This window comes from Mustela erminea, chromosome 21 (genome assembly GCF_009829155.1).
Source record: "Mustela erminea isolate mMusErm1 chromosome 21, mMusErm1.Pri, whole genome shotgun sequence".
NCBI lineage: Eukaryota > Metazoa > Chordata > Mammalia > Carnivora > Mustelidae > Mustela > Mustela erminea.
The window spans coordinates 5,307,817-5,325,050 of NC_045634.1; the positions used below are offsets into that span (position 1 = coordinate 5,307,817).

The following is a 17,234-nucleotide window of genomic DNA, read 5'->3' on the forward strand; positions in this document are numbered from 1 at the left end:
GGGTGATGTATGGAATTGCTGAATCACTACATTGTACACCTGAAACTAACATAACACTGTATGTTAACTATAATGGAATTAAAATAAAAAATAAAAGACAAAAATGCAATAGAGAACTTCAACAGCAGAATCAAGCAAAGAAAAGAAACAATATGCAAATTGGAAGACATGTTCAGGCAAGGGGAAAAAAAAAAAGAATGAAGTCCTACAGGATTATGAGACACCAACATATGAATCAATAGGCATTACTGCAGTCACATTAAAAGAAAGAGAATGAGGCAGAAAGCTTATTTAAGGAAAAGGAGCTGAAAAATTCCCAAATCTTAGAAGACAAATGGATATCTAGGTTCACAAAAGTCAAAGGATCCAAAATAGGATCAACCAAGACAACACTAAACAGATTTACATTATAAACAAATTATCAAGGAAAAAGAATTTGAAAGAAGGCAGGGAAAAGTGGCTACTCATATACAATGGAAACCCCACAAAACCAGGAGTGGATTTTTTTTTAGTGGAAACCTTGTAGGCTAGGATGGAGTGGATGATATAATTGAAGTTCAAAAAAATCTGCCAACCAAAAAGTACTGTGTTCAGAAAAACTGCTTTTTAAAAATAAAGAAGGATAGTCTTTCTCAGACAAACACAAAGTTAAGTTTATCACAACTAGATCTGCCTTCAAGAAATCCTAAAGGGAGTTCCTCAAATTAAAATGAAAACATACTACGCAGCAATGAAAAAGCATAAGAAAATGTAAAGCTCAATGGTCAAGGATATAAAGCTGTGATGATGATATATAAATCACTTTTAATCTAATATAACTGTTAAAATATAAAAATTTGTTTATATTTTGAATATACAATATAAACAGAAGCAATTCTGACTAAAATAGCACAAAGTACGTGAAGGGGAAGTAAAAGTATAGATTTTTAGGGAGCTTGGGTGGCTCAGTGGGTTAAGCCTCTGCTTTTGGCTCAGGTCATGATCTCAGGGTCCTGGGATCGAGTTCCTCATCGGGCTCTCTGCTCAGCGGGGAGCCTGCACCTCCCTCTCTCTCTGCCTGCCTCTCGGCCTACTTGTGATCTCTCTCTCTCTGTCAAATAAATAAATAAAATCTTTTTTAAAAAAGTATAAATTTTTATGTATACAATTGAAGTTAAGCTTATCAACTTAGAAGGCTACAACTACAAGTTACTTTATACAAGCCTCGAGCTGTATAAAGAAAAAAATCTATAATAGATACACAAAAGGTAGAAAAGAATCAAAGTTACTACCAAAAAAATCATCAAATTGGAATGGACAACAATGACAGACAATAAAACTGCAAAAGAGACAGAAAACATAAACAAATGACAATAGTTAATCTTCACCTACTAAAAATGAATTTAAAATTAAATGGATTAGGGGCACCTGGGTGGCTCAGTGGGTTAAAGCTTCTGCATTCAGCTCAGGTCATGATCTTGGGATGCTGGGATCAAGCCCCGCATCAGGCTCCCTGCAGGGAGTCTGCTTCCTCCTCTCTCTCTGACTGCCTCTCTGTCTACCTGTGATCTCTATCAAGTAAATTTTTAAAAAATTTTTTAAAAACTAAATAGATTAAATTCTCCAATCAAAGGGCATAGACTAGCTAAATGGATTAGCCTCAGGGCACACCTGGAGCTAGCCCCTCCACTCTGTATCCACAGACAAGTGGCCCAAATGCTATCATTAACACCTAATGCAGTGTGTATGCCTGGGCATGAAGGTGAAGCTATGGTAGTGTATGCCAATAACCAGTGACATGACAGCTGCTAGTAAGCCCATAATTGGACTTGGCCTTTGCTGCTTGCTCTGGCCTCTATCACTGTAAGTGTGTATCCAACCAGCCCTTACCCCTACACAGGCACCTGGAATAGGCCTCTATAGCCAATTGTGTGCACTCAGTCACCTCCAGCCACTAACACTGTCTATCCCTAGTCTCTAGGCACTGAACCTGGAGATTTTCCTGAGAACTCTAATAGCCCCAGAAGCCACTGAGGACTGTCTGACCACACAACATCCAAGCCATGAACCCTAGTGGCCTAAGCCAAGGAGACATTACACCCCATGGACCAAGTGCCATCAACACATGCCCAAACAGGGTACACTGCACCACTAGACCCCGGATCACCACTTACTCCAGAATGCCCCCTCCCATAGATGAAAGTCTTCCCTTACCAAAGTCAATCCATAAAGTCTAGAAGAGGTGACTGCTTCTTCAAATAAGTAGATAACTACGCACAGCTACAGGGATCATGAAGAAGCATAGAAACATGATGCCACCAAAAGGATATAGTAAACCTCCAACAAATAGCTTCACACAAATGGAGATCCAGGAATTGTCTGATAAATATTTCAAATTAATTGTTCTAAAAATGCTGAGAGAGCTACAATATAGTGCAATACAGATAAACAATGTAATAAAATCAAAAAACAATACAAGAACAAAATCAGAGGTTCGACAAATAGAAAATATAAAAAGAATCAAACAGAAATTGTGGAACTAAATAATCCAACAACTAAACTGAAGAATTCAGTAGAATAGTTCAACAGTTTAACTGACCAAGCAAGCAGAATCAGTAAGCTAGAAGACAGATCAATTGAAATTATCCAATTAGATAAACTAATGGAAAAAGAATGCAAGGTTATAAAGAAAGCCTATGTGATGTATAGGACACCCTTGAGAGAAATAATGTATGCATCACTGGAGTCCCAGAAAGAAAAGAGAGGGAGAAAGGAGTAGAAGTCTTACTTATATAATGACTGAGAACATCTCAAACCTGGGGAGAGATTTGGACATATAAGTTTATGAAGTTAATAGATCACCTCAAAAATTCAATCCAAAATGGTCTCCTCCAAGACACATAGTAATAATAAAGAGACATTGTAATAAAACTATCTAAAATCAACAATAAGGGAAAGTGGTAAAAAAAATATATTGTCTCTCATAAAAGAGAATCCCTCCCACCCCAGAAAGCTGTCAGTAGATTTCTTAGCAGAGATCTTGTAAATCAGGAGACATAGGATGATATAATAAAAGTTCTGAAAGAAAGAAACTGGTAACCAAAAATACCTTACCCAGCAAAGTTGTCCTTCAGAAATTAAGGTGAGATAAAGACTTTTGCTAGTAAACAAAAGCTAAGGGAATTGATCAACACTAAATCTGCCTTAGAAAAAATGCCAAAAGGAGTTCATCACGCTGAAATGAGAAAAGCTAATCAGTAACATGAACACAAATTAAAGTATACAATACATCTGCAAAGACAAGGACATAGTAAAATTCATAATATTCAAACTGTAACATGGTTATGTGTTAACTCTAGTATAAAAGTTAAAGGAGAAAAGTATTAAAATAGCAATAGCTACAGTAATTTCTTAGTGGATACACACTACAAAAAGATGTTATTTTGACATCAAAAACATAACAGGAGGGGAGACTTGGGAAGGGTTTTGAAATTGATCAAACATTACTCTTTTGGCATAAAATAAGCTGTTATACATATATTTTATGTAAGTTTCACAGTAACCATAAACAAAAACCTGCAGTAGATTCACAAATAATAAAGAGAAGGGAATCAAAGCATACTACTATGAAAAATCACAAATTCACAAAGGGAAGCAGAAAGAGAAAAATGGGAAAATAACAATTAACAAGTTGGAATTAGTAGGTGCTTGCCTATCCATAATCACTCTAAATGCAAAGGAACTGGATTTCCTAATCAAAGGACAGAGTTGCTTCATGAACAGGTAGAAAAATAAGACCCAAGTATATGCTGCCCACAAGAGATTCACTTCAGCTCTAAGGACACACATAAGCAAATGTAAAGGAATGGAAAAAGATTTTCCATGCAAGTGGAAAACTAGCAAGCAGGGATAGCTATATATCAGACAAAATAGACTATAAGTCAAAATGCTAACAAGAGGAGTAAAAAAGATCATTATATAATAAGGCAGTCAATTCATCAAGAGGATATGACAATTATAAATATATATCCACTCTATATTGATGTACTTAAATATCATAAGTGCTAATAAAACTGAAGGGAGAAATAGACAACAATACAATAATACTAGGGGGTTTAAATATTCCACTTCCTACAAAGGATAGATATTCAGACAGAAAATCAACAAGGAAAAGCTGGACTAGGACCAGACTTTGGACCAAATAGATATAACAGACATATACAGAATATTCCATTTAGCAGCAGCAGAACACACATTCTTCTCAAGTGTGCATGGAACACTTTCCAGGACAGATCATATGATAAGCCATAAAACAAGTCTTAGTAAACTTAAGACGGAAATCATACAAAGTAACGTTTACAACAACAACAATGTGGAACTGAAAATTAGTAATTGAAGGAAATCTGGAAAACTCACCAATATGTGGAAATTAGAGAACATGCTCTGAAACAACCAGTGGGTCAAAGAAGAAATCAAACATAAATCAAAAATTATACTGAAATAAATGAAAATGGAAGGACAATATATCAAAATCTATGGGATTCTGCAAAGCAGTTCTAAGAGGGAAGTTTATAGCAATAAACACCTCCATATAAGAAAAAAGGTGTAAAATAAACAACCCAACTCTATACCTCAAGGAAAAAGAAAAAAAGCTACCATATTAGCAGATGAAAAAATATAACAAAGAGCAGACCAGAAATGAATTAAATAGGGATAAGAAAAACAATAAAAAGATTAACAAAATAAGAGCTGGTTTCTCGAAAAGACATACAAATTTGACAAACATCCAACTAGACTAAAAAAGAAGATTCAAAAAAAAAAAAAAGAAGAAAAGAAGATTCAAATAGGTAACCATAAATTAAGGAAGAGACATTATAACTGATAACATAAACATGCAAAGGGTCATAAGCAACTATTATGAACAATTATATGTTGACAAATTGGGAGAACCTAGAAAAAGTAGATAAATTCCTAGAAACATAACCAATTAATATTAAATCATGAAAAACTAGAAAATCAGAACAGACCAATTTTTTTTTAATTTTTTTTCTTTTTTTTTTAATTTTTTATTTTTTATAAACATATATTTTTATCCCCAAGGGTACAGGTCTGTGAATCGCCAGGTTTACACACTTCACAGCACTCACCAAAGCACATACCCTCCCCAATGTCCATAATCCGACCCCCTTCTCCCAAACCCCCTCCCCCCAGCAACCCTCAGTTTGTTTTGTGAGATTAAGAGTCACTTATGGTTTGTCTCCCTCCCAATCCCATCTTGTTTCATTGATTCTTCTCCTACCCACTTAAGCCCCCATGTTGCATCACCACTTCCTCATATCAGGGAGATCATATGATAGTTGTCTTTCTCTGCTTGACTTATTTCACTAAGCATGATACGCTCTAGTTCCATCCATGTTGTCGCAAATGGCAAGATTTCATTTCTTTTGATGGCTGCATAGTATTCCATTGTGTATATATACCACATCTTCTTGATCCATTCATCTGTTGATGGACATCTAGGTTCTTTCCATAGTTTGGCTATTGTGGACATTGCTGCTATAAACATTCGGGTGCATGTGCCCCTTTGGATCACTATGTTTGTACCTTAGGGTAAATACCCAATAGTGCAATTGCTGGGTCATAGGGCAGTTCTATTTTCAACATTTTGAGGAACCTCCATGCTGTTTTCCAGAGTGGTTGCACCAGCTTGCATTCCCACCAGCAGTGTAGGAGGGTTCCCTTTTCTCCGCATCCTCGCCAGCATCTGTCTTTTCCTGAATTGTTGATTTTAGCCATTCTGACTGGTGTGAGGTGATATCTCATTGTGGTTTTGATTTGTATTTCCCTGCTGCCGAGTGATATGGAGCACTTTTTCATGTGTCTGTTGGCCATCTGGATGTCTTCTTTGCAGAAATGTCTGTTCATGTCCTCTGCCCATTTCTTGATTGGATTATTTGTTCTTTGGGTGTTGAGTTTGCTAAGTTCTTTATAGATTCTGGACACTAGTCCTTTATCTGATATGTCGTTTGCAGATATCTTCTCCCATTCTGTCAGTTGTCTTTTGATTTTGTTAACTGTTTCCTTTGCTGTGCAAAAGCTTTTGATCTTGATGAAATCCCAATAGTTCATTTTTGCCCTTGCTTCCCTTGCCTTTGGCGTTGTTCCTAGGAAGATGTTGCTGCGGCTGCGGTCGAAGAGGTTGCTGCCTGTGTTCTCCTCAAGGATTTTGATGGATTCCTTTCGCACATTGAGGTCCTTCATCCATTTTGAGTCTATTTTTGTGTGTGGTGTAAGGAAATGGTCCAATTTCATTTTTCTGCATGTGGCTGTCCAATTTTCCCAGCACCATTTGTTGAAGAGGCTGTCTTTTTTCCATTGGACATTCTTTCCTGCTTTGTCGAAGATTAGTTGACCATAGAGTTGAGGGTCTATTTCTGGGCTCTCTATTCTGTTCCATTGATCTATGTGTCTGTTTTTGTGCCAGTACCATGCTGTCTTGATGATGACAGCTTTGTAATAGAGCTTGAAGTCCGGAATTGTGATGCCACCAACGTTGGCTTTCTTTTTCAATATCCCTTTGGCTATTCGAGGTCTTTTCTGGTTTTAGAATTTTAGAATTAGTTGTTCCATTTCTTTGAAAAAGATGGATGGTACTTTGATAGGAATTGCATTAAATGTGTAGATTGCTTTAGGTAGCATAGACATTGTCACAATATTTATTCTTCCAATACATGAGCATGGAACATTTTTCCATTTCTTTGTGTCTTCCTCAATTTCTTTCATGAGTACTTTATAGTTTTCTGAGTATAGATTCTGTGCCTCTTTGGTTAGGTTTATTCCTAGGTATCTTATGGTTTTGGGTGCAATTGTAAATGGGATTGACTCCTTAATTTCTCTTTCTTCTGTCTTGCTGTTGGTGTAGAGAAATGCAACTGATTTCTGTGCATTGATTTCATATCCTGACACTTTACTGAATTCCTGTATAAGTTCTAGCAGTTTTGGAGTGGAGTCTTTTGGGTTTTCCACATATAGTATCATATCATCTGCAAAGAGTGATAATTTGACTTCTTCTTTGCTGATTTGGATGCCTTTAATTTCCTTTTGTTGTCTGATTGCTGAGGGTAGGACCTCTAGTACTATGTTGAATAGCAGTGGTGATAATGGACATCCTTGCCATGTTCCTGACCTTAGCGGAAAAGCTTTCAGTTTTTCTCCATTGAGAATGATATTTGCGGTGGGTTTTTCATAGATGGCTTTGATGATATTGAGGTATGTGCCCTCTATCCCTACACTTTGAAGAGTTTTGATCAGGAAGGGATGCTGTACTTTGTCAAATGCTTTTTCAGCATCTATTGAGAGTATCATATGGTTCTTGTTCTTTCTTTTATTGATGTGTTGTATCACATTGACTGATTTGCGGATGTTGAACCAACCTTGCAGCCCTGGAATAAATCCCACTTGGTCGTGGTGAATAATCTTTTTAATGTACTGTTGAATCCTATTGGCTAGTATTTTGTTGAGTATTTTCGCATCTGTGTTCATCAAAGATATTGGTCTATAGCTCTCTTTTTTGATGGGATCCTTGTCTGGTTTTGGGATCAAGGTGATGCTGGCCTCATAAAATGAGTTTGGAAGTTTTCCTTCCATTTCTATTTTTTGGAACAGTTTCAGGAGAATAGGAATTAGTTCTTCTTTAAATGTTTGGTAGAAGTCCCCCAGGAAGCCCTCTGGCCCTGGGCTTTTGTTTGTTTGGAGATTTTTAATGACTGTTTCAATCTCCTTAGTGGTTATGGGTCTGTTCAGGCTTTCTATTTCTTCCTGGTTCAGTTGTGGTAGTTTATATGTCTGTAGGAATGCATCCAGTTCTTCCAGATTGTCAAATTTGTTGGCGTAGAGTTGTTCATAGTATGTTCTTATAATAGTTTGTATTTCTTTGGTGTTAGTTGTGATCTCTCCTCTTTCGTTCATGATTTTATTTATTTGGGTCCTTTCTCTTTTCTTTTTGATAAGTCGGGCCAGGGGTTTATCAATTTTTTTTTTAAATTTTTTTTATTTTCAGCATAACAGTATTCATTATTTTTGCACCACACCCCGTGCTCCATGCAATCCGTGCCCTCTATAATACCCACCACCTGGTACCCCAACCTCCCACCCCCCGTCCCTTCAAAACCCTCAGATTGTTTTTCAGAGTCCATAGTCTCTCATGGTTCACCTCCCCTTCCAATTTCCCCCAACTCCCTTCTCCACTCTAAGTCCCCATGTCCTCCATGCTATTTGTTATGAAACCATATGATAATTGACTCTCTCTGCTTGACTTATTTCACTCAGCATAATCTTAGCGAAATAAGTCAAGCAGAGAAAGACAACTATCAGGGGTTTATCAATTTTATTAATTCTTTCAAAGAACCAGCTCCTAGTTTTGTTGATTTGCTCTGTTGTTTTTTTGGTTTCTATTTCATTGATTTCTGTTCTGATCTTTATGATTTCTCTTCTCCTGCTGGGCTTAGGGTTTCTTTCTTGTTCTTTCTCCAGCTCCTTTAGGTGTAGGGTTAGGTTGTGTACCTGAGACCTTTCTTGTTTCTTGAGAAAGGCTTGTACCGCTATATATTCTCATCTCAGGACTGCCTTTGTTGTGTCCCACAGATTTTGAACCATTGTATTTTCATTATCATTTGTTTCCATGATTTTTTTCAATTCTTCTTTAATTTCCCGGTTGACCCATTCATTCTTTAGAAGGATGCTGTTTAGTCTCCATGTATTTGGGTTCTTTACAAACTTCCTCTTGTGGTTGAGTTCTAGCTTCAGAGCATTGTGGTCTGAAAATATGCAGGGAATGATCCCAATCTTTTGATACCAGTTGAGTCCTGATTTAGGACCGAGGATGTGATCGATTCTGGAGAATGTTCCATGTGCACTAGAGAAGAATGTGTATTCTGTTGCTTTGGGATGAAATGTTCTGAATATATCTGTGATGTCCATCTGGTCCAGTGTGTCGTTTAAGGCCTTTATTTCCTTGCTGATCTTTTGCTTAGATGATCTGTCCATTTCAGTGAGGGGAGTGTTAAAGTCCCCTACTATTATTGTATTATTGTTGATGTGTTTCTTTGATTTTGTTATTAATTGGTTTATATAGTTGGCTGCTCCCAGGTTGGGGGCATAGATATTTAAAATTGTTAAATCTTCTTGTTGGACAGACCCTTTGAGTATGATATAGTGTCCTTTCTCATCTCTTATTATAGTCTTTGGCTTAAAATCTAATTGATCTGATATAAGGATTGCCACTCCTGCTTTCTTGTGATGTCCATTAGCATGGTAAGTTCTTTTCCACCCCCTCACTTTAAATCTGGAGGTGTCTTCGGGCTTAAAATGAGTTTCTTGGAGGCAACATATAGATGGGTTTTGTTTTTTTATCCATTCTGATACCCTGTGTCTTTTGAAAGGGGCATTTAGCCCATTCACATTCAGGGTAACTATTGAGAGATATGAATTTAGTGCCATTGTATTGCCTGTAAGGTGACTGTTACTGTATATGGTCTCTGTTCCTTACTGATCTACCACTTGTAGGCTCTCTCTTTGCTTAGAGGACCCCTTTCAATACTTCCTGTAGAGCTGGTTTGGTGTTTGCAAATTCTTTCAGTTTTTGTTTGTCCTGGAAGCTTTTAATCTCTCCTTCTATTTTCAATGATAGCCTAGCTGGATATAGTATTCTTGGCTGCATGCTTTTCTCATTTAGCTCTGAAAATATCATGCCAGCTCCTTCTGGCCTGCCAGGTGTCTGTGGATAAGTCAGCTGCCAATTTAATATTTTTACCATTGTAGGTTACAGACTTCTTTGCCCGGGCTGCTTTCAGGATTTTCTCTTTGTCACTGAGACTTGTAAATTTTACTATTAGGTGACGGGGTGTGGGCCTATTCTTATTGATTTTGAGGGGCGTTCTCTGAACCTCCTGAATTTCGATGTTCGTTCCCTTTGCCATATTGGGGAAATTCTCCCCGATAATTCTCTCCAATATACCTTCTGCTCCCCTCTCTCTTTCTTCTTCTTCTGGAATCCCAATTATTCTAATGTTGTTTCATCTTATGGTGTCACTTATCTCTCGAATTCTCCCCTCGTGTTCCAGTAGCTGTTTGTCCCTCTATTGCTCAGCTTCTTTATTCTCCGTCATTTGGTCTTCTATATCACTAATTCTTTCTTCTGCCTCATTTATCCTAGAAGTGAGAGCCTCCATTTTTTATTGCACCTCATTAATAGCTTTTATGATTTCAACTTGGTTAGATTTTAGTTCTTTTATTTCTCCAGAAAGGGCTTTTATATCTCTCGAGAGGGTTTCTCTAATATCTTCCATGCCTTTTTCGAGCCCGGCTAGAACCTTGAGAATTGTCATTCTGAACTCTAGATCTGACGTATTATCAATGTCTGTATTGATTAGGTCCCTAGCCTTCGGTACTGCCTCTTGTTCTTTTTTTTGTGTTGAATTTTTCCGTCTTGTCATTTTGTCCAGATAAGAGTATATGAAGGAGCAAGGAAAATACTAAAAGGGTGGCAACAACCGCAGGAAAATATGCTTTAACCAAATTATAAGAGATCCCAAATCGTGAGGGGGTAGAAAGGGGATAAAAAGAGGTTCAAAAAGGAAGAAAGAAAAAAGAAAAAAAAAGAATTAAAAAAAAGAAAACAAATAAGAAAAATATAAAAAAGAAAAAATATATATATTGGATAAACTAGTTAAAAAATGTTAAAAAAGAAAAAGGTAAAAGTTAAAAAAAAAATTTACCAGAAGGCGAGAAAAAAAAACAAAAAATGAAAAAGAAAAAAATCACATTAACTGCAAGACTAAAAAAAATCACAGGGAAAAAGCCATGAGTTCCGTGCTTTGCTTTCTCCTCCTCTGGAATTCTGCTGCTCTCCTTGGTATTGAAACCGCACTCCTTGGTAGGTGAACTTGGTCTCGGCTGGATTTCTTGTTGATCTTCTGGGGGAGGGGCCCGTTGTAGTGATTCTCAAGTGTCTTTGTCCCAGGCGGAATTGCACCGCCCTTAACAGGGGCCAGGGTGAGTAATCCGCTGGGGTTTGCTTTCAGGAGCTTTTGTTCCCTGAGCGCTTTCCGTAGAGTTCCGGAGGACGGGAATACAAATGGCGGCCTCCTGGTCTCCAGTCCGGAGGAGTCGAGAGCCCAGGGCCCCACTCCTCAGTGCGCCCTCAGAGAACAGCGCCCAGTTACTCCCGTCTGCCTGACCTCTGGCCGCGCTCCAAGCTCACCGAGCCTGTGACCGGTTCAAGGTAACACCGAGCTGTGAGCTTACTGTCGGCTCTGTCTCTGTAGCCGGCTTTCCCGTTCCAATACCTGCAAGCTCTGCGACACTCAGACACCCCCAATCCTTCTGTGACCCTGCGGGATCTGAGGCTCCGCTGACCCCGCATGGGCTTTGCCCCGGTTTAGCCTCTGGAGCAATGTCCCTCAGCGGAACAGACTTTTAAAAGTCCTGATTTTGTGCGCCGTTGCTCCGCCGCTTGCCGGGAGCCGGCCCCTCCCCCCGGGGTCTATCTTCCCGTCGCTTTGGATTCACTTCTCCGCCGGTCCTACCTTTCAGAAAGTGGTTGTTTTTCTGTTTCCAGAATTGCTGTTCTTCTTCTCTTCGATCTGCCGATGGATTTTCAGGTGTTTGCAATCTTTAGATAAGCTATCTAGCTGATCTCCAGCCAGCTGAAGTAGTCTCAGCCTGCTACTTCTCAGCCATCTTCCAGACCAATTTTGAGGATGAGATAAAATCAGTAATCATAAATTTCCCAACACAGAAGAGGCCAAACCAGATAGTCTCCCTGGTGAATTATACCAAACACTTGTTAATGTTAATCATTCTCAAACTCCTCCAAAAAACTGAAGAGATCATTTCTAAATTCATCCTATAAGGCCAGCTTTATCTTGATACCAAAATCAAATGAAAACACTGTAAGAAGAGAAGACTATAGACCAACATCTCTAACGAATACAGATGTAAAAATTCTCAACAAAATATTGCTAAACTACATTCAACCAAGCATTAAAAGAATAAAACGCCATTATCAAATGGTATTTATCTCTGGAATGCAAGGATAGTTCAATATATGCAAATCACTAACTGTGATATACCACATAAATAGAATGAAAGATAAAAGATCATAAGATTCTCTCAATAAAAACAGAAAAAGCATTTGACAAAATACAACATGCTTTCATGATAAAAATAATCAGCAAATTGAGTATAGAAGGAACACATCTTAACACAATAAAGTCCACATATAATAAACCCACAGCCAATATCAAACTTAGAAAGCTTTTCCTCTAAGATGACAAATAAGACAAAAATGCTCATTCACACCACTCCTACTCAACATAGTACCAGAAATTGTAATGAGAGCTTTCAGGGTAAAAAATAATAAAAGGCATCCCAACTGGAAAGGAAGAAGTGAAATGGTCTTGTAGAAAATATAATCTCATATAGAGAGAGACCTAAAGACCCAACCAAAAAGGTGTGTTATAACTATTAAATTCAGTAACTCTGTAGGGTACAAAATCAACATACAGAAATCATTTGAATTTCTATACACTAACAACAAAGCAGCTGAAAAATAACAGTATCATTCTCACTAGCATCAGAATCAATAAAAATACTTCAGAATAAATTTAAATAAAGTGAGAAATCTGTACCCTAAAAATGACAAAACTTTCATGAAAAAAATTTAAGTAACAAAAGAAAAGATATCTTGTGTTCTTGGATCAGAAGAATTAATAGTTTAAAATGTCAATACTACCAATACCATTTGTAGTTTCAAAGCAATCTATACCAAAATTCCAATGGCATTTTTCAGAAATAGAAAAAACTACTAAAATTTATATGGAACCACCGAAACTTTTAAAATCTAAAGCAATCCTGAGGAAAAAACAAAACTAGAGGTACACAATTCCTGATTTCAATTATACTCCAAAACTGTAATAATTATAACAGTATGGTACTGTTTTAGAAGAGCAGACCAATGGAACAGAATGGAGAACCTAGACCAAATCCCATGTATAAGCTCAAAAAATACTTGATGAGGGAGCCAAAAATACTCAATGGGGAAAAAAGAACCTATTCTATAAATGACATTGGGAAAACAGGATATTCTCATGTAAAAGAATTAAAGTAAACCTCTAGTTTATACAATTCACAAAAATTAACTTGAAATAGATTAACAACTTAAATGTAAGAATGAACACCATAAAAATCCTAGAAGATGACATTGGGAAAAAGCATTGACACTGACACTGTTGTTGGCACTGACTTTTTAGATATGACACCAAAGCACATGCAGCAAAAGCAAGAAGTAATAATGGGACTTCATCAAACTCAAAGGCTCGTGCATAGCAAAAGAAATAAAACAATGAAGACAATCTATGGAATGGAAGTGAATATCTGCAAATGACGAATCTGGTAAATGTCCAAAATATACAAAGAACTCATAAAACTCAGTAACAAGGGCGCCTGAGTGGCTCAGTGGGTTAAAGCCTCTGCCTTCGGCTCAGGTCATGATCCCAGGATCCTGGGATCGAGTCCCACATCGGGCTCTCTGCTCAGCAGGGAGCCTGCTTCTCCGTCTCTCTCTGCCTGCCTCTCTGCCTACTTGTGATCTCCAGCTGTCAAACAAATAAATAAAATCCTAAAAACAAAAAAAAACCCAGTAACAAAAATCCAAACAATCTGATTTAAGAATGAGCAAAGGAAGAAAATAGACTATTTTCAAAGACATAAATATAGACAAAGGTACATGAAAATATGTTTAATATATCATTAATACCAAAGAAATGCAAACCAAAACCACAATAATTCCTTACATCTATTAGAATGGCTTTCATCAAAAACTGAAAAAATAACAAATATTGGCGAAAATATGGGGAAAATGAAACACTTATGCACTGTTTGTGGAAATGTAAATTGGCACAGCCAATACCCATATGAAGAGCAGTATGAAGGTCCCTTTAAAAGTTAAAAGTAGAGGGGCGCCTGGATGGCTCAGTGGGTTAAGCCGCTGCCTTCGGCTCAGGTCATGATCTCAGGGTCCTGGGATCAAGTCCCGCATCGGGTTCTCTGCTCCGTGGGGAGCCTGCTTCCTCCTCTCTCTCTCTCTGCCTGCCTCTCTGCCTACTTGTGATCTCTCTGTGTCAAATGAATAAATAAAATCTTAAAAAAAAAAAAAAAAGTTAAAAGTAGAACTACTATATGATCCAGCAACCCCATTTCTAATCCACTTTGTATCTACAGGAAATGAATACAAGATCTTGAATAAAAATCTGCATCCTCATGTTTGTATCATTTTTCACAACAGGGAAGATACAGAAACAGTATCTGTCAATGAAAGGATTGGTAAAGAAAATGTAGTATTTATATAAAGTAACATTTTATTCATTCATGAGGAAGAAGGAAATCCTTCCATTTATTCCAACATGGATAAACTTGTGGGCATTGTGTTAAGTGAAATAAGTTAGACAAGGAAAGACAAACATTCTATAGCATTGCTTATGTGTGAAATCACCAAAAACAAAACAAAACAAAACAAAACAAAAACTGAACTCAAGTAAACAAAGCATACATAGCCTGTGATTACCAAGGCTGGTAGGTGGGGGAAAGGGAGAGATGTTTGTCAAAAGGTACCAATTTCTAGTTACAAGATGATTTAAGTTCTGGGATTCTGAGGTACAACATGATGATTATACTTAATAATACTGTATTACATACTTGAAAATTACTTGCAGAAAAGATTTTAAATACTCTCACCACGAAAAGAAATGTTAATTATAGCACATGATGGAGGTGTTAGCTAACAATATGGTGGTAATCATTGTGCATTGTGCAATAAATAACCATACCAAATCATGTTATATACCTTAAAATGACACAATGTTATAGGTCAATTACATCTCAATAAAGCTGCAGAAGGTGGTAAGGGTCAAGATAAACATAAACGTAAGACCCAAAACTGTTAAATTACAAGAAAATAGGGGGAAAGCTCTTGAATATTTGTCTGGGAAATAATATTTTAGATATGGCATGAGAGAACAGACAACAAAAACAAAAATAGACAAGTGGGACACATCAAACTTAAAGACTTCCTTTTAAAATATATATATATATATATTTATTTTTAGAGAGAAAGAGGGATAGCAAGGGAAGAGGAGGGGCAGAAGGAGAGAATCTTTCAAGCCCACTCCCCACTGAGCAGGGAGCTGGACCAGAGACTCATGAGACCCTGACCTAAGCTAAACCAAGAGTCAGACACTCAGCCATCTGAGCCACCCAGGGGCCCCCAAACTAAAAAAAACTTAATAAAGGAAACAATCAACAGAGTGAAAATGAGACCTATCTGCTAATCACACATCTGATAAAGGGTTAATCTACAAAATATGTAATAACTCATACAATTCAAGAGCAAAAACAAATAATGAGATTTAAAAAGCAAAAGACCTGAATAGGCATTTCTCAAAAGAAGATATATAAATGACCATCAGATTAATGAAAAGGTATTCAGCATCACTAATCATAAGAAAAATGTAAATCAAAACCACAACTTATACCTTTTAGGATAGCTATTATTAAATAGATAAAAAATAACAAGTGTTAGCAAGGATGTAGAGAAAGGGAAACTTTGTACACTGCTGTGGGGAATGAGGTTGGCACACTCATTATGGAAAACTGTATATAGACTCCTCAAAAATTAAAAATGAACGACATTATGATTAAGAAATTTCATTTCTTGGTATATATATGTAACTAATATGTTAACTACCATGATTGTGACAATTTTTTCACAAAATATCAAAACAATTCATTTATCCTAAATATATATTTTCTTTGTCAGAAATATAAATATACCTTAATAAAGTTTGAAAAATAAAAACATAGATGTTAAATAGAATAAAGAATTTAAATATAAACATTGGGGTGCATATGGCCCTTCTTTTCATAACATCTGTATCTTTGGGGTAAATATCCAGTAGTGCTAGGTCATAGGGTAGCTCACATGAATCATGGAACACTATATCGAAACTAATGATTTACTGTATGGTGACTAACAGAACACAATAAAAAAATTTAAATATATATTTAAATATATAGATAGAATTTAACTTGCACATACATACATATGTATTAATTATATTTTATATATTATAATTATATATGTGTACATATGCATTGTTATAAGTATATTTTTAATGTAATATGCACATTATATACAATTATATATTATATACATATATATACACAATTATATATAATTAACTGCCATGTGTCTTGGTAATGTTAATAAAAATACAAAGTACCAACTATGTAGATTTTACAGAACAATATTACCTTTTCCAAATGTGATCTCACAACGTGCATTTGTATCCTGGCAGCCTCCATCATAACACAGATATTTGTTTCTACATAGACGTCCATTCTTTATAGTTACATCATATGGACATTCTGGTGACCCTCCATCACAAAATTCAGCAATATCACATTCACGATGTCTTGCTTCCCTACATTGAACACCTCGTTTTTCAATCTAATAGGAATTAAAATATAAAAAATAAAGCATTACACTTAAGATTGTTGTATTTCTCAGTATTTCAAAACTGTTCTATTTCAAAATTCATTCTATTTATAGTTTAATGACCTATTTATTCATTAATGTCTATTAGTACCTTCTTTGTATAAAGCATTATGCTTATCATATTGAAAAAACTGTATGTTATCAGCTATAACAGGAAATAAGCATATGCACATGCAAAAGTATAACATAAATATGATGCGATGATTGCCAAAGCTCTGTTTTCATTTCAGTGCAAGGGAGGAAAAATCACTTTTAGCTTGAGATAATTATTTCTTGGGTGAAAACAATGTAATTCAGACAATTTCTAAATAAAATATACTTATTCAAAGCATAGTTTGTAAGTATGGAACATTAGTAATTCTATGACAAATGTAACACATAAATAACAGAATAAACAGAGGAAAACCAAAGGCTAAAGAGGCAGTTCTTAGAGAAGAAACTTAATTATAACTGTTCTCTTGAATCATCCTGTAGTTAATTAACACTTTCATATACAGAATCTGAAAATGTACATAAACCATCTTAAAGGGACATCTATCTCATACATCTTAATTGATGATTTCCAGGTGACAATAAAAAGATTACAGATGTAAGAATGTAACCACATGATAAGATTCTAGAAAAAAATAACAAAATTGCATTA

The 17,234-nt window shown here is 36.3% G+C and overlaps 1 protein-coding gene across 11 annotated transcripts in view; it reads right to left on the reverse strand.

Annotated features, from left to right (window-relative positions):
- Nucleotides 1–17,234, reverse strand: part of LOC116581844 (disintegrin and metalloproteinase domain-containing protein 32-like) — a 195,478-nt gene that overhangs the window by 63,121 nt on the left and 115,123 nt on the right. For all 11 annotated transcript variants that reach the window (XR_004282259.1, XR_004282260.1, XM_032329135.1 and 8 more), the window contains one exon: nt 16,348–16,543. Coding sequence is in view for 9 of the 11 variants with exons in the window: in XM_032329135.1 (XP_032185026.1) it covers nt 16,348–16,543 (196 nt within the window). In the remaining 2 variants the exon portion in view is untranslated. The remainder of the gene's footprint in view (nt 1–16,347; nt 16,544–17,234) is intronic.